Consider the following 26,294-nt stretch of genomic DNA (forward strand, 5'->3'; position numbering starts at 1 on the left):
TTAAACATCTGCATGAGACAAATAATATTGGTGACTTTGTGCAACACAGTGGCATGTAAAGTAAAAACAATTTAATGTGCAAGAGAAGTCAGTATTCAGTTACCCTTCATGTTGGCCACCCAACCAGAATGATTGCACATGGAAGAGTCACTTATGGCCTGTCAAGTGCAGTGCATCTCCAAACAGAACTGCAAGCCAGTTTCAGACAAGCTGGCCTCAAAAACAGGAGGATGAATGATTTGGCCTGGTGCCCTAATCACTTGCAAATGTGGCTGTTTTGCTTCCAGAATCCAAGCCATTAACTCTTTACAGTGCATTGCACTATTACGTAAACATATGTTTACCTGGAAACAACACATAGTTATCCTTTTATGAAAATAAAATTAACTCTGGATTCTTAAAAAAAATATTTTTACTTGTCTCACTGACAAAGCATTCTTCCACATTTTTTAAAGTGGTTTATGTTGAACACTTTAAGTTTCCATTAACAGAAGTCTCAGATGTGGAGGTCATAAGGCCTGTACGATCATGTTTTTTCTGCCAGCAATTTCTGATGGCTTTGTAGATGGCAAAGGCAGGGATGGCCAAACTAGGCACTCCGGAGAGGATTACAATAATAACATACACCCAACCGGGATATTCAGTCTTCTGTGTTTTGGGGAAGTTCTCCTGAAAGAGCAAACAATCAAGTTGCAGAAAGTCATGAGGAGCAAATACCTGGGAACATGCACACATTTGATAATTCAACAGATCAAAACCAGAGGCACAGCTAGCCACAATGGCACTATAATTTGCCTGCTCCGCAGCAGTTTCCAGTCCCAGCTGTTTTGGACTTATTTTTACTCAAAAGCGATGGGAAGAAGATGGTGTGAAAGAAGCAAAAGGCAGGAAGGGAGGCTGGTGGTGTTCCTGGCATGCTTCCCAGGCACAAAGGCATGGGGGGTGGGGGGGGCTCACAGGCCACCAGGGCTTGGTGGCCAAACAGCCTTTGGGCAGGAGGGCTGAATTCAAAGGGTGCAGGAGGGCTGAAACATTATTAAGAAGGAAGAGAGGTTGCCAAGGAAGAGAGAAGAAAGCAGTCCCATTTCCCTGCCTTCCTTTCCCTCCCTTTCTGCCTCTGTCTCATGAAAATAAAAAGCCATCTTTAGAAATTAAATGTGCTTGCAGGACTGTTTCTGCTTTAAGGGTGGCAGCTAGTATAAGGCAACAAACAAAAAGCAGAGCTAGACTGTCAGGGAAGAGATGGGGTGATGGAGAAAATTATGGGACCCACATTTTTTCTAACATGCCCTTCTCTGTACCACATACAGCTGTCTATTCTGCAAGGGGAGGAAAGGAAAAGTAGGTAACTCATTGCTGCAATTATAATTTAAATCATGCTAATACATTTGGAAGAGGAAACAAGAAATCTGACTATCAATATTAATTATTATCAATTTCTTCTGTTAGTGAAGCTCTCCAGCACTACTGCAGTTCTGTGATTTAAAATGCACACAGAAACAAGTGCAATATCAAAATGGCTTCACAGATTTGGTCCTTTGTCAACACAGAAAGGTTGCGACACTTCCAGCTCTTCTATAATTCCTGCTGGGGAACTGACATCTGTTTCAGTCTTGCCTGACAACTGGAATATGCTTTGGTTTTGTTCCAGTTCAGAAAAGTTACTCAGGTGTTGCTATATACCAGCTGCAGGCATCACAGCTGAATTTAGGACTTATTTTTTAAGTGTTTTGGTTTTTTTTATTACTTTATGTCTTGTAGTAAGCTTTCTACCAGAAAACTTTCAGGTGGGAGATGAATATGACTGGCTATGACTCTTAGATTAAAGAAGAATACATAAAATAAATCTAAATAAATATTTTGGTTCCATATACTTACATAGCTAGGATCCCAAATGCTGTAGAGCAGTTCTTCATTGACTTTCACCACAAAATAAAAGAAGAAGATAACTAACATAATGAGAGGACTGATAACTCTCCAGGTAACCTGCCAGAAAATATTGGGCTTGTGTCCAATCATGAATTCAATATCCTTGTTAAACCTAGAAACAAACCCAGGAAGTTAAGGACAGTAAAAACTCATCAAGATCAAAGGGTGCCTGCTCAAAGGGTGCTCTATCCCTAGCTGTGCTTCCCAGGACTGTGCTAATGTCAACGTGAGATGAGGGTTGATAGCAACATCAAACTACTAAAAGTAGTTCAAATTAAGGCAGCTATTGTAGCAAGACAGAAGAATTTTTTTTGGAAATGAACTTTCTTCAAGCAGTTTGTGAAGCGTATACAAAATAGTTTTGCCACAAAAGAGTCAGTGCTGGTGGACTTTCTCTATAACGAATTGCAGTATCGTTTCACAATTTTTTGGTAAGCAACTTAGAGTTGCATAAATTAAAAGGAATGAGACAGTATTAAAAAAGAGCAATAGCAAATGGAAGTAATTTAAAAAATTAGATTCTATGCATGTTGTTTGCTTCATTTGGATTTCTACCATTTTCCTCAGGTTGAGTACTGAAACAATATTTAACTTTACACATTATTAAGAACACCTAAAAAGGCGTTATTTGGGTTATTCATGGAACATGCCGTGGACAATGGGGCAAAAATGTCTCGGTAAGAAGAAACAATCCCCGCATTCAGAGTGATACTCTCTGCATCAGTCATGAACTAATTTATGACCTCTACATATGATGCAGCACCATGTACATACACTTCTTAAAAAATACTTATTTTTTGGAAGGTTGGGGCCTCTGTTGTTAGTCCTCTTGTCTGCCTTTCCTGCATATCCTATGGGGGTAGGTCTAAGGGGACTATTCAGTTGGTCCTACAGCTATGAACAACACACAGGATTAAGTTGAGTCTCAATTACTATGTAAATTTATTTTATTTTCACTCCTACATTCTAAGATCTAGGTATCATTCTTAAAATTATATGGAGCCTCATGTCCCAGCTGCAGAGCATGTCCAGGTGTAGTTCATGTGAGTGTCATGAATAACATGTGGGTTCTCCTTCAAGCAGGAGCACCATCTTTTTACAAATGACCCTTTCTCAGAAAAAGGTCACAGAGACTCATCTGGAGCAGATACCACCACCTTTGGGCAGGGGCTACAGCGATGTGTACTGGCCAGAAGCATGAAAGTTCAGTGTGAAGCTCTTTTCTGAATCAATTCCCACCCCTCTGTGGCCTCAGCCCATGTTTGTGTCCTGGGAATAATTTCAATTTGACTTTGTAAAGTGTTCTGAGATTTTAAAGGGAAGCAAAAGTGATCAACACAGACTTTTCTGTTCTTAACAAATTAAAATAAGCTGCCTTTCTCTAGGGCACTCCCTCTGCTCATCTAATTTACCTAAATTGATTTGTGCCTCCTCAGGTAATATAAAACTTTAAGTATGGGAAGATGGGCCACAAGGGCATTCACCCCCTGTCCAGGAGCAGCACAGCTGGAGGGTCTGTAGGTTCAAGCAAAACCTATGGGTAATTGAAGTCCCCGTGCTTTTTTCATAGTCCTCATGTATTAATTATGAAGAGAAAGATGGCAAAATTTGATTTATTACATCCCTAGAAAGGTGCTAGGATAATTACTCACTGCTACAACTGATAAAGTCCTGAATCTATCAGATAAGAACGTATCTCGGTAGCCTTGGATTTGCATCCTGCTGTAAAACAGTATCTGCAGCCTGCCTGGAGATCCCTGCTTGGGACAATATCATTTAGCATTAACTTCAAACACTCCTGGGATATACCTCTGTTTTGAAGATTTATTGTAAATCTCACCGTATTTAAAATGTAAATGAGTTCTAGTGGCACTATGTAACTGCTGCAAATACGTATGTTCTGATGACTACTTTAAAAATAAATTATTTGCACTCATGTTATTATAGTCTAGGGCACTTGCTAATGCTTAATATTTTCTTGCAGTATCTTAGGGATGTGTTTATTTTAGCTGGTTGTTACAGAGCATTATCTACTATAATGTATTACTAAAGTGAAAACCTTTCATGTACAAATAAAAATCCCCACTGCACTCTTAGCAAGTATTTTCTCTTTTTGTTGAGAATCATTTTAGAAACCTAAGTCATATAAGCAACCCTAAACTACAGTTGCATAATTTCAGAGATTTCTGTAACAGAAATTCTATGCACTGATATGTAGCAAGATTGCAGCTATATAACTGATCAATTTATGCACTAGTTTCTAGTAATGTTTAACTTGTATTTCATACCTGTCTATTCCATAAATGTAGACGACTGAAAACATCTCAAAAAATGCAATTATTAACAAGGGAATAGAGCCAGCAAAACCGTCAAATAGAGCCAGCCAGTAATTACCAGACTTCAGCACAAAGATAAAAGCTAACAAGTAAGACCCCATACAAATGAGACCTGTGAAAAAAACAAAACAACAGCACATTTAGGCAAAGAAAGCAAAACAAAAATAAGTAAGATATTTTCCCAGTAGCTAGAAAGCTTTATAAGTAACTACTATATTTTTTGATGATATTCTGAGAAGGCCTGTTTTCATGCAGGTAAAATGTCAAAACTCTCCTAACATTGCACAGGTGGGAGATGTTGCAAACAAAATGGGAGAAGGCTGAGGAGACAGAACAGGTCTTCTTCCTCCTTGTCTGTGGGACAGTATTGCACCGAGGGAAATCCTGCCTGAGTGAAGGGCTTAGGTCCTTCAGCTTCCCAACAGAGGGGGTGATAATCATTGTGAGCAGGCTGACAGGCAAGTCATGGGTGAGCAGCTGTCTGCAGGCTCAGAGGGTACCTCACAGGAGCTGCTCTGTTGGGGGACATGAGAAAACCTTCAGTAGGTTATCTAGGAGCCTTAGGACCATGACAGATCTGAAAGTAGATGGGTGGTGCATTGATTTTTCAGCATACGAGTTATTCCCTGGGGAGGGGGAAGGTCACTTGTCTCTAAAAGAGCACTTACCAGTTACAAGTTCCTTAGGCACTTTAGGGGGTATAATTTTGAGATCTTGTAAAGGTACAAGCACACCTTCCATATTTCCAAACATAGATGACAAACCCAAGCAGAAGAGCATGATGAAGAAGAGAATGGACCACAAAGGTGAGACAGGCATTTTGGTGATAGCTTCAGTGAAGACAATAAAAGCTAGGCCAGTTCCTTCAACTCCCTGTGGAGGATTTCAGAAGCTCCAAAATTAGGCTCGGTAACATCATGCAGCACCTAAATTTACATTTGTATTCACTAGACTTGGTGTATGCTACACCATACCACAATACTTGGGCTTTTTGCTTCCACAAAGACCTCCTAATGCAACAACATATTTACTGCAATTATAATACAAATTCTATTTCATGGAATTTCATGGACACACATTTTCATCTGTAATTCACCACCCTTTTAACCAAAAAAACCCAAGGTGCACCCATTTAATTCTTCTTTTAACTTTATTTCACCCCAGGGTCAAGGTCCATTCTTTCTGTGCTGTGACGCACTCATGCTGATCAGGACAGGACTTCCTGCTGCTTCCTCACACTGGGAGTCTCTCCCTGGTCACCTTGTCCTACCACAGCTGCAGCCAGTGAGTTCCAGAGAAATACCTGCTGCTATTTTGCCAGCTATGTGAGGCCAGCCTAGAACACTTGTGTGTTTTGTTGCTAGTCTGATAGATTGCCAATACTTTTCAGAGGAATTAAACAGTTTCTCTCTTCAATATCAAAGTAATTCTTCAGTCCAAGAGCATTCTAAGCCAAGTGTAACATCAGTGGAAATATATAAAAAAAAACAACAACCTTAGAAGAAAAAGCATTAAGAAATTAAAAAGTTGCCATACATTCCTACCATAATTATGGTATCAATATGAGTCAGGGTGTTAAACTCACATCATTCAGGAAGGTTTCCAGATTACAGGATTCAAACTTCAGGCTTGCAAAAATCATTGGATCAGTAATGTTACATAGCTGCTGCATTTGTTCAAAGTTATCTTGGGTTACATTACCTTCCGGCAAATCAAATGCATTCATCAGAGTAAGAATATTTCTGAAAAAATGAAATGCAAGTAATCTGAAATTATTTATTTGTAAGCATCCTCAAGATTCATTTTCATCGTCAAGTTATTAAGAGCACAATGTCAAGATCAGATTTTGAAACTGGGAAGTCCAGCAGTTTTGTGCATGTACAAATCTTCCTTTCTTCTTCCAAGATGGGACCAATACTGTCTTCCATAGCACAGACGACAGCTAAATGGATGGACAGACAGCCTCGGGACCTGTGCAAAAGTTGGGTGCCCATCTTTGCACTACAGACCCGGCATCAGTTCCCAGACTGGGCAGCTTCTGGGAATGTGTAAGGTGTCTGCAAGTTATGTATCATGCACTTTTACAGCTGAATGTGGAGGAACTTGACTGGAACCCACAGGGTCTGGCAGCCCTGGTTAGGATGGAATCTGAATTTCTCTGGTGAAATTAGGTACCTCTGATGAGACCTAAGCATTTAAGTTCTCCAGGAGGCAACCTAAATACAGAGCTGACACAGGGACCAGGGAATATACATTCATTCCACATATCAGCTGAGTAGGCATTGATTATTGTGAATTCTGCATTGGGTATTTTTTGCAAAGTTTCTAAACAATTTTTCAGTGGTTGGTAGAGCTTCATCCAATGAATGAAAATGGGAAGAATTTAATGAATTAATTCAGGAGATTTCCCAACATAGCATGCAGAGTCACTAGCAGTACCTGAGATACCTACACTGTGATCCAGCTGTGGCCAGGACTCTCAGAACCCCCTGGTCATGGGGAGCTTTCTTAAAATGGGCAGTGCTTTCAGTGGCTCATTGCAAGTGATCTCCAAGGCAGAACTACATAGTTTGGCCAAGAACATCAGGAGACCTTTGAGGATTTGACATCAGCCATAGTAGACGTAGCAGCAGCCGCCTAATATCCTTTTCTGTTTTTTTAGAGTATGTGATGCAAGATCCAATTTTTCACAGAACTAGTTTTATTGAAACTTTTTCCCTATGCAGTGAAATAAATACATTTTTCAGAACATGGTGTTTCATACCCATTGTTGCAAATTAATTTTTCACATTTACCTCTAAAACTATATTCTAGCATATTTTAGTGAAACAAGATACCACAGACTGAATAAACCTTTGTGTAAATAGAAATTGTTACAACAAAAGCAGTTATATTCCAAATAACTGTTTCAAAAACCATTAAAATATGGAATATACTTTTCCTTATTACTTTTCAGAAAGATCGGGGAATAATGTAAAATACGGTTGCTTATGCAACATATATGTAGGAAATCAATTGGCTTAAACAATTATTACTTCCTAAGCAATTGACACCATGTGATTAGAATATTTTGAAGTAATGACTAGTCCAATACCATGTGGGTCAAGAGCTACAATTATTCAAATATGATAAATTTATTATCATCAGGCTAACAGAGCTGCCCCAGCCAAACACACCTGCATATTTTGTGGTTTTTTTCCCCAATAACTTACTTGTCAAAACAGTCATCATATCTTTCTGTGGCTCTGAATCCGATGATGGAATATATGACAGTTGCTGCATAGATGGATGTGAAACCATTGATCACTGAGATAATCAGAGCATCTTTTTCACAGTTATTGCTGTAATTCAAAGAAAAGAAACAACAGATTTCAAACACATTCCCAAAGTAAGTACTAAACACTAGCTACAAAGACTAACAAAAAACTAGTCTACAGATGCATAGGTACATCAGTATACTCTCTAAGAGCATACAAGTACAGCTATTAAAGATGGTTTTAGTGAATTAAAACTTGGTGCCTTAAGCAATTTAACATCTATGGTCTTGGTTTGGGTTGAGTTTTTCCCTTCAAACAACCCTATTCATAAGGAATAACCACCTGAGTTGTTTCCACATCTGGATCATGGAAAGTAGAACATGAGGGGCAGAAAAATATGTCTCCTCCTTATTGTTCCTGGCATATGTGTGTGCAGACACACATTGCCATAGGCTGTATTTTAGCTGCTGGGGTATTCTGCTACAAGGTGAAAGTTTTAGGTCTGGATTCAGACAGTCGGAAAGGAAAAGTGAATAAAAGTTTCCATAGCACTTCTGTATGGTGAAATTGCAGGAGCCAAGAGCACTTGGGAACAGATTTGTTTGACTATTGGCCAAAAGATAGTTCAAAATGTCCTCAAGTTTTGGAAATTTGATGGACCATTTTGCTAATAAGGCCAGACAGAGAAGCTGTCCCTTGTGAAAGGTACAGTGCTTTGTAGAGAATTCTCTGCTATGGGCACTTCTTGCCAGCATACCTGCGCTAAGATGAAAAAATTGCAGAGCCTGAAAGAGACATTCATCTGAGGGAGAAGATAAAGAATCAATATTAAATTAGTTAATGGTTTTATGAGAAGGCTGTAAAGCTGTTGATATCACAGTTCTCTTGAGCAAGAGAGGGCTATTGAGATTAAATGATGTTGTTATATTCAATTTTCTGACCTCTTTTGAGAGGGGAAGAAAGACAAACCTGCCCAGCCAAGACCTGTGACGCTGTGACCTTTCCTCATTTATAGCATTGCAAATAGGTCCCTGCTGGGCAGAGGGCACTGAATGGAAATTCCTTGCCATACTCTTGTGTATATGATTGTGTAAGATTCTCAATGATAGGCTTGATAAAAATACTCCTTCCTTTCAGAGAGCGTAAGATGCTCAAGCTCCTCCTTGTTACGAATGACTGAATCCCTGATGGCATTGAAGCCTCATGATATTTCCTGAGATATTTATACTTCAGATTAAACCATCTGAAAGCAGAGTGACTCACACCTGGTCCAGCTGGTGCTGGACTGCAGGTGGCCCAACATCAGTGTAACTGTGGAATTTCACACACAGACACACTTTTTTTTTTTCTTTTTATATCTCCATGGGAATTCCATGACTTTCTGCAGTTTCCTCCTGAAGTCATGAATGACTGAGCATTGAAGGAACATGGTCTGGTGCCACAGGCCTGTGTGTTGGAAAAGCAGGAGGACAATGCTCTTTTTCTTTATGTCTTTTGGAAAGATGCAGAACACTCTCATCCCTGCCCCCCCATGGTTATGGGACATTGACTTGGACCTGAAGCAGGGCTTTGTCACCTCACACCAAGACTCGCAGGCACCAAAAGTTACAGATGATCTTTTAAAAAACATCTGAAATCAGGAGTGGTGGCAAGGAACTACATCGGTGACTGAAATGTTGGTGTGGTGTGGCTGAATCTGAGCCATAACCGAAACACAGATTTCTGAATGCACAACCAAGCCAGATATCCAAAACTTAATTGGGAGACATTTATTGAAAATACTAGGTTCAGAGAATGACACACAGTTTGTCTTTCAAGAGGGCAGTGCTGAAGGGATGGCCAGCACCAAAGGCATTGGTGGTTGCTCCAGTATTTTGTGAGGGAGAGCATAGAATATAGCACTGCGCTGTAATTTGCAGACCAGGTCAGCCCCTGGGTGACAGGAGTTCACGCTCCATCTCTTCCCTGGCCCCAGTGCATATATAGAGAAAGGAACTGAATCTGAATTTCAAAACTCCTAGTTATATCTTCTCATCTCTAAGCTAAAGATTTAAACTGTGGTCTGCAAAATGTGTGTACCATCACCCAGCTCCAACAGTGCAAGAGATAAAGGGCATCACTGTGCATCAAGAGTTCCCACAAAGGAGGCTCCTGCTCATCAGCCGGTGGTGGGAGCTTGTCCCTTTCTTTCCAGCCTGCAACACATCTTTGTGCAGGAGGTCAGCCAGTGCTGGGACCTGAAATCTTGGCTCAGGAGAGCTAGGATCAGTCAGAGGAGATGTGCCTTACGTGGCTGAGGGGTTGGTGTCCCAATCCCAAGTAACATAGCAATAGGGAGAAAGTGGACATGTTTCATTTGAAAGAATGAAATATTCATATAAATTTGGCTTTTGACTGGCTACTCACTGAACAGAGTTGTAACTGGAGAATGAAATGAGGCCTCCAAAAGCCAGGGAGAAAGAGTAAAACACCTGAGCACCCGCATCCAGCCACGTCACTGGGTTAGCCAGCTCGGTAACCTGAGGCATCAGACATACAGCTTTCAGCATATGTAACATCGCTATTTAGACTGAATATAAGGGATTTAAAACAATAATTAAACCAAGAACACTAACCATGTAGAACTCACTATTTTTGAAGAATGTCAACAAATAGGTCAATACTTTTGTCAAACTTAGCAGTTCCCCCCCCCCCCCAAAAAAAACCCACCTAAAAAACCCTATATGCAGGTTTTATGCAAATAGTTTGAAAATTGATAAACCAGTTACTTTCCATAGCTGACAGCTGCCATGCCGGTTTCCAGAAAAGGAGGTTATTATTTAGCGTTAATAATGAACATTCTGAGAGCTTCTCATGGAAAATGAAACCCCTTTTTATTTTGTTTAAAAATTGTTGTATAGTTAAACTACTTGCTTAGGTCTTTTGTCCATATAGCTGTGCTGATTAGATGGGTTCTACTCCCAACTGCACAACTTGTGCTTTAAAGTCAGACTTGTCCTTAACTAGAATACAGGAAAAGAAAGCAAGTCCCCTTATGGCAACCCCATTGTATTGCTCTGTGATGATCTTTCCATTTTCTGTAACAGATTTTGGTGTGGTGCAGGGAGAGAGACAGAGAATGTCTGTGTACATGTCTACTTTTACACTGATGCAAAGGATTCACCTCCCAGAATCAAGATTTTAAAGGTGCCTGAGGGACAGTTAGAAAAGCACCAATGGAGGGCACTAATTTTCAGTCGGTTGTTAATTACAGAGTGTGCTACATTGTGTTTCACTAAGGGACAAACCATGCAGTGACTTACGTTAGGGGTGAAGAGATACACAATTCCATTGGTTGATCCCTTCAGTGTCAAGCCACGGATGAGAAAAATGGTAAGCACAAGGTACGGAAGAGTTGATGTTACATACACGGCCTGCACAAGAAACATGCAAATAAACCACTTAAGTAAAACAGAACACTTGAATAAAAACAGCACCACAGGGAAGAAAAGGGGGGAATAAACAAGGTACTGTGACTAACAATAATGACAGGTTTCAAGTGAGTCACAATTAACAGACTACAGAAAAACTATGTTCAAGAGGAACAGTATGTGCCGTTTGATAATAACCACTTTTACAGTTACAGTGCTCTATTTAAGACAAATTGTCATGGTTGAAATTTTACTCAGATAATTCAAAAGCAGCATAAAAGATAATGTACACCCTGAGATCAGGCTGATGCAAGGATGGGCTTTTAGGGCTTCGCTGGGCAGCCAAACATTGGTCACTCTTTCAGAGAGATGAGGGCTAGCACAAACCCTCTTAAATCTGTACATGTATGTTTTGAAGAGAATGACCATAGGAAAAAGACAGAGTCCCTTGATCCTGCATTAAAGATCAATATTAATGTTAAGGTGGTAATACCTAAGGAATGCTTTACTAGGACCTATAAGGACAAGGAAGCCAAATTGCTCACAATAATCTCCACATAAATCAAATCAAATTCCATTCATTCGGTTTCCATCTTCAAAAAGCAGGCCCCGTGATGACACACCAAGCTTTAGACGTGCTTTTTTACTCAAGAAACCGGCAGTTTCTACAGTAAGATTAAGTCTGTATCAATAAGGAATCACAACGTCATAATTTATATAATCTCATAAAACTCCCAAATAGAGTACCTTTCCTGTTGTTTCGATGCCTCTGATTGTGCACACGTACAGTACACCCCATGCGCATGTCAGACATAACAAAAGCCACCACTGTATAGTGCCTGATTCATCAATGGAAGTGGAGATGTTTAATGTTTCTCTGTACCAGAAATAGTCTACAGGAGAGCTCTTGGCACACTCTTCTATGTAACCTGTAACCACAAAATGTTTGTCACTTGGTATTTTAATTTAGTTGAAAAAAAGGAAGTTAAATAATAAAATCCAGTGTTCTAAATTATACCCCCTAATGCCAATGAATTTCTTGTTGGCTTATTTCAGATTCTTGGAGGCTGGTTTCATGCAGAAACAAGAGATTTGAAAGACAACTTTTTACCAGGGGTTTTAATACAGAATTTTTATTTATTTCTATGAATTCAACCATGCATATAAAATCTTTGAAGCTCACTCAGAGACCTTTCTGTCTCTATAATTTTTCTTTTTTTTTCCTCCAAAAATGTGAGATTAGAAGCTTCTTGTGCCAGAGAAAGTGCAGAGGGATTTCTGAGCATAAATGTATGTATATTGCATGGAACACTTTTTCTTTTTAGTAGAAGAAAAAATGGTAAGGCAGATGTTTTTCAATAATTGTACACTTCCTACCTCATCTTAAAAAAAAAAAAACCAAACTCAAACAACATTGGGTTTTCTGCGTGCATCCTGCTCTTTCTTGCCTGATAGAGCCTGCAGCCAAGCAACTCTTTTCCTCCCACAATCAGCAATACTTCGTCTTCCTCTGTTGTGGGGCATCGTTCAAGGTCTTGCCAGCTGAGGTTGGATTCTCAGCTCCCTGCAATGTGCTGACCTGTGCAGTATTCTGCCCTGTCCTGCCCTTATATGGGGCTTTTAATACTTATTCTGGGAGGTGAGGTGCAAAGCTCTCTGAAGAGCTGTTCACTGACCCATCAGAAAAACCTGCTTCATACAGTTTCATGCAGGACTGACTACGAAAAACAAAGCTGCTGTCACCAAGCAGTATCCAAGGAGCTATAGACTGTTGTCATATTGAAAGATACAGGTGTTTCCTATGGATTATGCTTTTCTCTTTTTTTTTCTTTTTTTCCCCCCCCTTCCTTTTCAATATGCTAACAGAAGGCTGTTGGTGATGAGATGGATGAAACACATTGTCTAAATCTGGAAAATGTTAATGTTTATGCTAGATTTTCACTACAAAGTGCAGAGAATATTCTGTATGTGAACACATCTATCAAAATCAGCCCTGAAGTTTCATATAAAAGGTCAAAGTTTGTCTCAAAGATTAAGTGTTGATCACATTTTATATAATGTGAATTTTTACAAAACACAAGTATCAAAATAGCATAAAGTTCCTGAAAGGACTGCCATGCCTTACTGTTGTTTTACAGAAAGAGGCTCAATTAGGCCAATTGCTAGAAACAGAAGAATGTGCGTTGGAACGAAATACAATATTTCATAACGTATACCTGTTCTGTTGTCATTGAGAGGACAGCTGCTCCAAGGCAGGGGCTCTTGGAAAGAGTTGAAGAAATACCACATTACCCAGGCAATAATAGTATTATAATATAAACCCACCAGGAAGGATACAAACATTGCTGCTATGCCTGAAAAAAATAAAATCAGAACAATTCAATGTAAGTTTCAATACTTTCATCTTCAAGACATATCAAAATATATAAGTATGAGCTCAACCTTTCCCCACTCTCCTCCTCACCTTAATTACAGGGATTATAGCCTTTCCCCTCTCCTCTATTTTGGATGTAGGTTAAATCACTGTAAATTTGTTACCTAAAGGTTGGCCAGCTGAGTCCTACATAGACTTACAGCCTAAAATTACTCTGGGACTGAAACTGAGACTCACATAGTAGACAACATTATGGGGGGACTAACTCCTTACAGACACCACACAATCCTGTTCACAGTCTTGCCAGATGATATCTGGGGAGTTTGGGATGCTGGGTACATGTAAATCTCAACTGACTTGGGATTTTGCCTAAATGAGACCCAGACTGTCTTCCTCTTCCACAATATCACTGCAGAGGTCAGCAGAGGTGGTGGTGTATAGGATGGATGGGTGCCAGGAGGCACAATCTGTGAAAAGGTGCAGGATTCAAGGTGGTATCTCTCCTTTGCTTGCTCCCAAGCAATCAACCTCTGGTGACTTCTCTGGTAGACAGTAAATGCTAATGATTAGCTCCTGAGGGCTCTTAGGTTCTGAAGAAGTTTGAAAAATTCCAGATGCAATGAACAAGTATCTTCTGTAACTGATTTACAGACGCAGTGGATGTCAACAATAGTCCTAACTGGCTGCATTTATTCCCTTTCAAGTCTTTGGTTATCATAGAATCACAGCATAGCTGAGATTGGAAAGGTCCTCTGAAGGTCATCTGGGCAAACCCCCTGCTCAAAGAAGGCCACCTAAAGCCAGTTGCCCAAGACCATGTCCAGGCAGATTTTGAATATCTCTATGAATGGAGACTCCACAACCTCTCTGGGCAACCTGTGCCAGAGTTTCTTCACCCTCACAGTGTTTCCTCATGTTCGGATGGCACCTCCTGTCTTTCCAGTGTGGTATCTGTGGAGTTTTTCATGCTGTGTGCATAATGCTGCTTTTACTACATTGTTAGATGGAGTGTTTGGATGCTTGGAAGTCTAGTCCAGATGTGAAGAAGTATTCACTGCAAAATACTGCCTCCATGGCTTTTGGCATGGTAGCTCTCTCAGATGTAAGGAAGTAACATTACATGAAGCTGAAGTCTGGTAGACCAGCTTAGGGAAAGATTCAGCTATTTATCCACAGAACAGTCACAGAACAAATTTTTGGCACACTTAAACATTCAACTTAATGGTAAAACCAGCCAATATTGATAATACAGAAAATACCTCTGAAGCCCCAAACTGGTCTCAAATTAGAGGAAGGTTTTAGCTAGACCTACATGGGAATGTGGACACGATATTGTTGTAGTGCCTCATCATGATTAGTTTGACCTATCAATGGAGTGTTAGTGAGAAGGGAAAAGTAATATATCCTGGAATTTCTTATGGCACATCGGAATAAAATCCTGAAGATTTGCTCTTCAGATTATCAGTTCAGAAACTTGTGCTTTCTCAGGTGGCTTTTTGCATCCTCTTCAGACTTACCAACCCCTTTCAGGGTAGGGTGGATAGAGCTCCAGACACCCACGCTGCCTTTCCTCAGCCTTTGGCCAATGGCAAACTCAAGATGAAGCAGGGGGATACCCTCCAGGACTAGCAAAATCAGGAAAGGGATCATGAAGGCTCCTGAAATGGATAAGGAAAAAGACCATTTCCCATCAGTGAAGTACTACAATAAAGCATAAACATTAGATTTGTGGGCTTTTAACATAGTGAGTGACTTGTAGGCCTGCTTGTGGAAACCGTTCTCCGGTTTCTGATCAGTGTTTCTGCCTAATTGCCCAAGTATGTAACTTCATTACATACGTGGTTTCAGGTAGGAATTCTTATTCTTTCCAAGTGACAAACAAAAATACTCCCAAGGTTAAATTTTGAAGAAGCCACCTTGGTATTACAAGAGGAGGTAAGGTGAAGGAAAGTTAATTACTTTCCTGGAATGACTTCCTTTGCTTTTTCTGCAAAAGATTATGGCTTTATTATAATCGGGAATCATGCAAATTATATGAAGGAGTTGAATGAACTAAGCAACATGCCTTGAAACATTAGGCAGGAGCCTGGGGCTGTCTGCATAAAGTAACCAATAACTTCCTGGCAGCTGTGTTCAACAGCTTTTATGTTTGAGTAGATGAGATCTGAAGTTCAGGGTTCAAACCTTGTTAATTATGACAAAGCCGGTTAGTATAGGACAAGTTTTTAAAATTAATTTCTTCCTGAACAAAGTGTACCTGGGACGTGAGAGATAAGAGAGCACCACACTGGAATATCAAAGTGCAGAGTCAAATGCTTGAATATTGCTACATGTTATACATAATAACAATTATGGTTGTTGTTACAAAAAGTCTTTAACTTCCTAATGATAGGCAGTAAATAATCTTAGTGCATTAAAAAAGTGAAAAACAGTATGTGAATGGTTCAAGTTTGGGCATTTGCTGACTTTTTCCTCATGTACACAATGAAAATCAGATTGTGAGTGAAAGAAGAAATTTGAAGAATGGAAACTATAGTTTTGAAACCAAGGCAGTCAAATGTTTTTTCAAAAAGCTGAACTGCATGCTTGTCTGCTTCATGGGTATCTTCTTGATGTTGTCTACACCAGTTGTAGAAACTACCATTACTGCAAAATTTTCACTTTCTGTGCACTTCAATAAAGTCTGCTAAAAACAATATTGTTGTATCAAGTGGCCACTATTATAATGAAGTTAGCAAACTATACTTTTTGCTTTCCACTCCTATGGAATTTGTGTAATGCTAGTTACTCACCTGTCTTTCACTGACATTTTTAACATTTGCTAATCAAAATCAGTCATTTTGAATACATGAGATGCTATTCAAAATGCTAAGCACTTTGAAAATGCACATGCCACACAGCAGGTTGAATGACTAATCACTGGTGCACCAGTAAATATATTTTTTGTTGACTGGCTGCTGAAATACAGCTACACCAGGAATGGTGATGTAATTCTCAGCTGCCTGTGCCCTGGCATCATTGTTGATGATGCAGAAGTCTTACCCAGCAGTGGCAGAGGTTCTGGGCTTCATTGAAACTGCCTCACACTCAGTCACTGCAAGAAACTGACTCCCTCTGTCCTTTCAGTTCCTGGCATTTTTAAAGGTGTCTCCCATGTTGTCTGTATGGACTTGCTTAACTGTGCTGGAACATGGAGCGATGTGCACATAACGGCCCCTCTTCATCTGATTAGACATGCAGTGCATGCAGATTTGGCATCAAAGAATTTGTTCTTTACTGATATGACATCCTCTGTGAATAACACTTCTTTTAACTGTTTTATTCTTGCTTTCATAGAAAACAGGATTTTTGCAGTGTACATGATGCATGCCCCCTCGCTGTCGAGAGCTGTCCCCCTACTTCTGATGGCTTCCTCCCTACATGGGAGGGTCAGTGGGACAAGCTCCACACACAGGGCCTCTGGCCGTTCACAGAGACAGCTATGTGTCACTGCATGGAGCTGCAAGCAGACAGGAATATGTTGTGTGCTCCAACCTCGTGCCAGGCTGGCACAATTTCCCCCCTCGCACTCTGTCCAGGAGCTCTCATGAGGGTAAGATGAGATAAGGACAAGATAGTTGTGTTTATGCTAAAAAGTTTCAGTTCCAGAGCATTCTCTCTGTTTTAAGCCCAAGACAGCTCCTGAGTCTGAAACCTGGCCCTACGGAGTTTGTACAGCTGCTCTATCTGGAGATTTTCTTTTTACCACCCCTTTGGGATGCCAGATAGGTCTCTTCTGTACCACAAACTCGTTTCTCTGTGGTAAAGCCCTTCCTCAGCAACGGTAGTAATTAAGTCCAGAAGATGAATCTGTACAGCTACGTGATCCAAATACTCTTAATTTTTGTGCTCAGGGTAAGTCCTTGTCACCCTTTGAAACTCAACTTGCAGTGATTTTAAATCATCTCTTGAAATTTAAGAATGGACTGGCAGTTAGTTATGCTAAGGTGCATTGCTTAACCGTCTTTGCTGCTAATGGAGACATGTAACTTTTTTTTTTCATCAGGTCACAGTAAGATCACTTAGGGACATGATTAGGAATTCCTTCTCCCCCACCCCCCCCCGGTCAAAGATCTTGTTGCATAAAAAAATACACAGTCTTTATAGTCCTTTTGATCTATGACCACCTGTTTCTTAACATACCTGTCAAAGAAAATATTTTTTTTTTGGTAATTACCATCTCTGTTAGCAGAAGGGAGGGAAGATCAGGCTGTTTCCTATGAAGCATTAAAAGCATTTCCTTTAGAAAGCATTCAAAGGTAGTCTCAGCTTTTTGCCTTCAGTAGAAAGGAGTCTGATTGATATTCTGATTTGGACTCCATTTTTTCTATACTTGAAACATCCTTGTAAACCTTAAATGTGCACCTCCACTCACACAGCTCTAGCAGCCTGGGTAGACATCATGCCTCAACCTCCAAAGACAGCGAGATTCAGCAACAGCACTGTCCCTACACCATAAGCCTTCCTGTTGCCAGCACAGTGCACCAAATTTTGCACCAAAGTGCAAAAAAGACTCTCAGAATTGAACCATCTTCTGTGGGGGACATGCCATGAGTGCTCTATCAACCTCAGAGTATTTCCTGAGGTTTCAAGATACTTTACAGAAGTCCCCTTATTAAGATGTCGCAAAAGAAGTCTTTCAGCACGCCACATCTTTGACAGACCAGTCAGGTAAGGGGACTCCATGACCTTGTGCAGCCACAAAAAGGGGAAAGGATGATCTTCGTGGAGCCATCTATCACATGAAAATGGTGTGCTGCCCAACTGTGTGCTCACAGCTCCCTGGCTTCCTTGCTACCTTGGAATTACTGGGAAATAAATTTCAGGTTCTGGGATGGACACAAATGGGGAAGGTGGGTATCTGTTCACCCCTTTTGTCATCCCAGACATAAGTACATGGTGCGTGTACACACCTGCAGTACAGAATTTATATCCCTAAGCAAACAGATAAAACTAAAATCTCTAGTTTGAAGGGCTAGGTGTTATGGTAGCTCTGATGAGTTAAAAATGCAGGGTGTGCCATGTCAGAACTGGACAAATAAATAAAGCTACCAATATTTAGTTGTAGGAATATTTGTATATTTTCAAGAGAAATAAAACTGCAGTTCTCAAGTATGTATGTCACTTTTTGCTCTTTCTTGGGTTCTTCTCTTTCCAGGGTTCAATTGTAACAGCCAGCTCAGAAGTCTGACTCTGCTTTATTTTCCATTTCTCTCAATATCTCCCCAACCTTTCTGAAAGAAGCTACAAGTGATAACAACTCTGAAAAGCTGCTATATGGGACATTAAAAAAAATAAATCAATGCTTTTTAAGCTGTCACTATTTTATAAACCTAGCAAATAAGTCAATAATCTGAAAATAAATGCTGTATAAATGTATATAAACAACGAGTAATCTTCCAGTCTGAAAACCTTACAGCTGAGATACTAGATTCTTATCCCGTTTTGGTACTGTATTTCAAAACACATAATTGATTTGGACACCTGTAGATATTACTCTCTCTTTAATCTAAGAGTTTCAAATGTGAAAATGAAAAAAAAAAAAAAAAAAAAGGCTTTCAAATAACTCCTCATAAAGGGAAGACAGGTAGACTTCAGATGGAGATGTTTTTCTATACTGTCATATCCTTAGACCTCTACTGTAGTGAGGGTACCAGTACCAGCGAGGAACTGCTGATGTTTTACTGTCACTTCATTCAGTGTGGCACACACAGAAATAAAAAAGCTTTCCCTCACGCAGTGGCAAGGTTTACTGCAGACATACGCGAGCTGTAGACTTAGACTTTTTTTTTTAATCAGTGGTTTAAACATTAAATATATGTCCTCTTTTTTATAATACTCAACAGGGACGAAACAAAAATGTTTAACCATTGATTAAATGGGATATTGCTCAATAAAGATTAAACAAAATCTATGTGTAATGTCAGAGATAACTATCAAATGAAAGGAAATTTCAATCTCATTAAACTGTTGAAAGCATGGAGGCAAACACCGTAGCTTTTACACTGTGTGTATATTGAAATCTTGTTCACCTGTGGTAATGATGTATTTTACAACTTCTAAGACATTAAAAAGGTAAAATGTGATTTACTCCATTAAATTTTACTGGGGTAAATATTCAATTTTTAAAAATATAAAGTCACAGTCTATGACAACAAAATAAGTAAATTATGCAACCACCCATTTCTTTTTGTATATCACAATGTTAAAACACTATCGTCGTGTTGTGTGTAGGAAGAAGCAGCTCTCATATAATTTTAGATTTAGGTTCAAAGATCTGAAAATCAGAGTTATCTATATACTCAGTATTCCTGACTACCTTCACCACAGTCTATTTGCAGAGGAAAAATCCACCTTCCTTGAAGTCCAAGTACTACAAGGGTAAATTTTATACTTCACAGTAGTCTGTTTATGTTTCATGAGGGATATAAAATGTGCAAGCACTGATTCACAAAGTAGGTGAACATCCAGCCTCATTTGGGAGCACCCTTGCTGAAATACCTACACCCTTGCTACCAGACCTCACTCGTACTAAATGACTCCAAATGTTCATCCATATAATTCATATTTCAAAAAGAAAGAAGTTAAGATAGCAAGTCAGCCCTCAGAAATTAGAAATTATTTTCATAAGGTAGTCTATACAACCTTGATTCTGCATGCACCTTATGAGACAACCTCTAATTATATGATCACATAGGACTTTTTCTTATCCCCTGCAGATACCTGCTGTGTGGTAAATAGCTGCATTTTTGTCTATCTTTTAATGCATGGCCATAATCCACCACCTTATCCAAAGTGAGCTTTATGGGTCTATAAAATAATCATGCCAGGGACAGACTTAGGAGCAGCATAATCCCCATCTCCAATGAAAAAGAGCAGCAGCAGGGATTCCTGCTGCTCTGCATCCAGGATTCAGTGAAGACATACCTTGAAGACACAAAGGGTGAAGGCATACATATTCCAGAGTAAAGGCACTGGACAGACCAAGCGAAAATGGAGCTTTGTCAGTGCACTCATGATTGTGGTGTATGCTTTGTGTTAGTTAACTTGGAAGAAGGTGCATGATGTTGCAGTTTGCCCCTACTCTGTTACAGAGGCACATCTGTGTCCCTGACCTGGTCACACAAAAGCAAAGATAAATGAATCATATTGGCCATCATGCTGAGTGGCAAAGAGTAAGGCAAAATGTGTCCAAAATATCTAGTAAATACGCATTTCCAACAGGAGGTAGCTCAAGCCAGACTTAAAAGCATTTGTGCAATCCAAAGCGATGCAGATTGCTGCATCTATTGGGCGTTTGCTGTGCTGTGAGCATGGCTGAATGGGAAACAGGGAAGCAGAAGCCAGAAAATTGCATGAGGTAGAAAATGTCTCGGCACCAAAATATCTTCAGAAATAGAACTTCAAGATCTGTTTTTACAATACAGATAGTCACATGTTCAAATTCAAAGCCATCCATCCAAACAACAGCCAGAGCCGTTTTTGTTTTCTAACTGAAGGGAGAAGCTGGAGAATAGGCACTGCATTGAGAGGATGGCAGTCGTGGCAGGAGATGGATTAAGCCCTACCAGAAGAGGCTGAGGTTCATGGTACAGCAGGGAAGGGAGAAGGATCAGACAACAGCTCTCCACCTTCACATGTGATGAAGTTGAGAAGTCTTTTCTAAGAAGCCATGGGAAGGCATTGCTGCCCACTTTTATGTATTGCCTCACAGCATTGCATAGGAACTGACAGAGAAAGTAGCAAGCCTGGCTACAGGGACACATATCTGTACAGTAGCTCTGAGCCCAGAGCCAGCCACCTAATTTCTTTACTATGTGCTGCCTTTCACCTTCTGCCTAAAATTTGACCGAGAGAGTCTTGGGGAAGCATGGGGAAGCAAGAAGCCGGGGATAACTGGTGTTAGTGTTCCTGAGCAAGGACAAGCCACAAGTTGATAAGAAAGAAAAATAACTGCTGCCACAGGATAAATTAAAACAGTACTGATGCACACACAAAAGCAATTGATAATTCTTCACTGACATCAGTCAAAAAACCATGATCCATACTGAGTTCTTTGGATCTGTTGGATGTTTATTTTTCAGCTGCATTTCATATGGTTAGAACATGAGGGAAAGGAAAGATAGACAGAAAAGCAGGAAAGTGCCAATGAAACAACCCTGGGAAAGAAGGCATGTCCACTTTCTAAGTAGAAGAACCTGAAAAGCCAATGAGTACCATGAATTCTGGAGATATCCATCCACTTTTTCAAATTAAAATTGTTACACATGGAAAGGGGGTTAGTGCCTTGTAACTTTTTTTGTTGCAAGAGTTGGCTGTGCTGCAAATGACCTTCAATTTGAGCTGCAAACTCTAAACACCAGCCCATGTTAGAAAAATCTTAATGTTAAAGGTGTCTCTTCTTGTAACTGAGTCATCTGTTGTTCAACACCCCTGAGTTTGTACCAGCAGCTCCCCAGAGAGCCTTCCTTGGTCCCTACTCTAACTAGGTAGAGGAGTTTTTAACATCTTACTGTGTACATTTAATAAAAATTACTTTGAAATACTGTTTCTTAAGCCAAAAATTTTCTTTCAAGATCAAACATCACAAAGGAACAAACAGTTTTTACACATATGGCAGAGTGAAATGCAGATAAAAAGTAGGCAGTGAGCAGAAAAGACTGTCAGAAAATGAGGAATTTATGTTGTCATATAATATTTAAACATTGGATCAGCTCAAGATCTTTAAAAACAAAATGCAAAACAATGAAAAATTTTTAGTGTGGTCCTGCAGTCCTAACCTGAACCCTAAGGAGTCACAGGAAATCATATGCTAAATAGCATACATTTGGATTTTAAATGACATAATAACACTAGCTTCTAAAAACATATTCTTAACATTAACTACTTTCACGTTATTACTCCTATTAATAATTACACATGCATGGATCCTACAGCTGATGCACAGTTTAGTCCAAAACCAATGAAAACCCTATAATGAAAAGATCATTTGGGATTGTGATCAGAATCACACTCCCAAGAAGTTTACGAATATTTTTAAATATACATTATATATATGTATGCATGCAAAGTAACATCAGTTTTAGATTGAGAAAATATGCTATGTACATGACAGTGCAAGACTGATTTGATCAGTCCCACATCCCGAAATGAAAACAGTCCCTTCCTTTTCTTCCATCACTAACATGACTTCAGTGGGTGCTCATAACCTGTGAAAAAACCTTCTCCGTTAAGACGGTCTTCTAGAGATGAACATCGCTATTCTTATAGGAACTGACCAGTTCTAAGCATATGCTATTATTTGTTTCCCAAAAGAGAGATTAAACTTAGTTTATAGCCAAAGTTAGTTAAGATATATTAAAGACATACCTCCTCCATGGCTCTGACAGAGATACGGAAACCGCCACACATTTCCTAAACCCACACAAAACCCTACACACGTCAGCATATACTGAGCCTTGTTATCCCATTTTGGTCTGGAGTCTGCCTCTTCTTTCTCAAGGACCTCAAGTTCTGCATGGGAAGGTATCCTGTCCTCCAGGCCAGGATTGGGCAACTGTAGCTTCACCATATTTTAGTTCCCGAGTGAAAACGCTGCCCCAGTGAGGAGATAACGAAACAGGCAGCTAGTTAGAAATCTGTGCAAAAAGAGATCATTTATTTGCTGTCTTCAGCTATATATAGTGAACCTTTGGCACTAAACTTGAAAGTGCAGGCTTGTGGTAAAAAGAAGTGTCAGCAAATCATTCGATTGACCAAGTCAGCTCTGACACTTATTAATGCTTTATCTGTCAAGGTTTTATGGAACAGTCTGTTCATCTAGTAGAAGACATTGATTTCAGCTAATGTAATTCAGGAGATAATTTGGCTATAAACTGTAATCGCCTATAAGGTTATGAAACACCCCTTGCCACTCCCCTGTTTAAACTCACTTAAATACATATATAGCCCTAGCAAATATGGAGTAAAAAGATTCCACTGGCCACAGACTGAATACAGAGGTTTCATACTATTTATCAGGAAGATAAACTGCTTGTGAATCACCATCACATTCAGTTTCCCATAGTGTATGCTTACAGAATTGCATGTTCCCTGTTAATTGCCAAAACATGTTCTTCCGTCTCTGTAAGAGATCCTACCCTCCTAAATGCTCTGACAAAAAAGATGAAGAATGAAAGGGATTATAAAATCTGACCTTTAAAATCATAAGCATAATCTGCTTACCCTAACACCTCTAATCATTATAGAACAAGGTCTGAAGACTATAACAACTTTCTTGTAAACGGGCTTGAAATCAAAGGTCCCTTCATCTTTTCTATGACCCTATGATGCACTGGTCAAAAATAAAAAAGATACACTGGTTAACAAATATCACAGATACTACTCACATCCTCATTCTTTCAGTACAAATCATAACAAGACTGTGCCATCTGTATCTCAGTGTTATCAAAAGATAAGTACTCGCCACTGAAAACTAGAAATAAAATCTAACACAGTGTGTGTTGTAGGAAAGAATTTTGTCAGCTCATTGCATGCAATGATACAGGGTGGTCAAAACAAAGAATTAGAAGGGATCTTGTAAGTCTAGCCCCTGCAAAAGGTGAACCTATCACAGCATCCCTTTGCAACCTTATTGTGTCAATTCAAAATTGGGGTTTAGGTACTCCCTATTTCTAAAAGGCTAGTCTAGATTTTCAGTCCTCTTATACCCCGAGAAGGCTGTTCATTATCTTTTGAGTTGAAAAGTTGCAGAAGAAGTCTTCATCCTTGATGTGGACAACTGTATATTGTAGCCCAGGTGGATTTTCCCTGTGCCTTGTAATCAGGTATTAGTATTTCTCTAATTTGACTTGAAATATCTCTATCAGTTTGCCTAGTGATAGCACTTGCCTTTTTCATGTCCCTGTCAGTTCTATTGACGAGCTGTCTCCTAATTAACCACTGGATCAACACCTTTCCCCTCTTTTAGTGGTTACAACTAAGGATTTCCTGGCTTGCAGCAGAACTTCTTTCTGTAAGTTACCAAAAGCATGTTTTAAACTTCACCCAGTTTCTGATACTCCAGTATATTGAGCTACTCAGTTCTTCCAGGATGATACATGTTCAGCATTCACAATACTTCGGAGATTGCATCATGAGTATTTCGCTAACATGCTACTACTTTTTGTCCTTGGTCATTAGTAGAAGAATGGCAAAAGACTGTTCCTAAACTGATCCTTGAGGAACTGCATTAGTAACCTCACCTTAGACATCATTTCTACTGTCAGCACAGCTTATCATCACCATCAGATCTTTACTTAGATTTTGTTCATGTTATATCTCCTATTTAGCTTGGCTAATACATCCAGTGGTGGACAAGCGGCCGCTGGTCTATGAGGGTCCAAAAAGACTATATTTACTGTACTTTCCTTATCTAGAAAAATCAGTTTTCACTTTTAAGTGGCAATAGAGAACTTCCAAATTGCGGCTCTTCGACTTCTAATTTAACAGAAAGACTTTGACCTATTGGTCAATAGCAAGAAACTGTACGGTCCAGGAGCTCACAACTAATCTGAGTTATTATTCTGCCTCCTGAACTGTAGGAAGATAATCCCAGTATTCATGCTGTAGGGAATATGAGGCAGTAATAAAGACCAGACAGAAGACACAGAAGAAAACCCAACATCCTCCCCATAATATTTCTACATTCCCTGACTTGTAGGCTTTAGTTCTAAATCTTTGCGAAGTCATACGTACAACCTCTTTCAATAACTGAATCAGATTGTGATTACATACTGTCCACACAACATATCTTACAGCTACAATCTAATGTCTGTGTAGTCAGAAATCTTTGACAATCCAGATTCTGTGTAGAATTTATTGAACCTAAAATAGCATCTTTTTCTTTAAGCATAGTGCAAGCTGACATGGAAGGAATGAATGTAGCTTCCTTTAGGAATCAGATTGTATGAAGGCAAAATGAGAGGATATGAAATAAATTCACACTTGTATTAGGGTGATCTGAAAAATTCCAAGTTTCATGTGCAAGCAGTTTCTATCAAGATCCAAAAATACATTCCAGATAGCTTTCTACTGAATAAATCCGAAATGTCTTTCTGGAGAAGTTTCTCTTACTTCAGTAATGCCAGGTTCCAGTGGTTGTTATCTGTCAGTTGTTAAATATTTGCAGAAGCAAATATGCTGGTATAGCATCTAGCTCAAATTTCCTTATCGGTGTAATTGCATGGCTAATGATCTTGGGAGGCGTAGCGTCTGTTTCTGAAGGACCTGCGGTAGCCATGGCACCAGCTTGACCATGACCCACAGTCGCACGCAGGGGTTGTCTACATTGCCACCCTGTGGATTTGAACGCACAGGCTGGGGCTGCTCTGCGGTGGCCACAGTCACTTGCTTGTCCAACAGAGCCCCTTTCCTTCGCTCCGACGAGGTGAACTTCCCCTTCAAGTAACACAAGGCTTAGGTTTGGCACATCCCACAGGGTTTGGTAAAATTCATAAATCTGGATGAAATCAATCCTTTCACAATATAGGCTGCCAAACAAGACATGTTTTGCAAACCACTAATTATAAATCACGGAGAAAATTGATCTTACATTTAGATTGCATTACTTGTGTTAAAGCATTTCGAATGACAAATCTGTCTTTTTGTCTGCTACCCCCATATTTTTAATGTATTGTTTTTTCAAAAAGTTAAAAGAGACCATACAAAAAAAGTAAGCCAACTTGTCCATATGCAACTCACAATTTTACAAAAACTTTATTCAAAAGGAAAAATATGCCTTTTAGAATGCATATATTTCACTGGAATACACACCTACACATTTGTGAAAGAATATGGGCATATTCCTTTTCTTATATGAGAATGTCTTTCATCTTGCAGGACAATGAAGATGTTAGGAAAGAGTATGAGAGGGGGTAGCAGTTAAGAAAAGACATGGCAGTAGGAGAAT

At 39.6% G+C, this 26,294-nt stretch overlaps 1 protein-coding gene across 1 annotated transcript; it reads right to left on the reverse strand.

The window, feature by feature from the left end:
* Nucleotides 1–26,076, reverse strand: SLC6A19 (solute carrier family 6 member 19). The gene is made up of 12 exons (XM_056331084.1): nucleotides 22,715–26,076; nucleotides 14,824–14,964; nucleotides 13,149–13,286; nucleotides 11,680–11,861; nucleotides 10,825–10,935; nucleotides 9,929–10,041; nucleotides 7,478–7,606; nucleotides 5,851–6,007; nucleotides 4,934–5,138; nucleotides 4,218–4,377; nucleotides 1,879–2,041; nucleotides 1–669 (listed from the first exon to the last, which is right to left on the reverse strand). The coding sequence occupies exons 1-12, from the start codon at nucleotides 22,914–22,916 to the stop codon at nucleotides 460–462; spliced, it is 1,911 nt and encodes a 636-aa protein (XP_056187059.1). The 5' UTR covers nucleotides 22,917–26,076; the 3' UTR covers nucleotides 1–459.
* Nucleotides 26,077–26,294: the final 218 nt, after the last annotated feature.

Source organism: Falco biarmicus, chromosome 3 (assembly GCF_023638135.1).
Source record: "Falco biarmicus isolate bFalBia1 chromosome 3, bFalBia1.pri, whole genome shotgun sequence".
In the NCBI taxonomy this organism is placed as follows: Eukaryota; Metazoa; Chordata; class Aves; order Falconiformes; family Falconidae; genus Falco; species Falco biarmicus.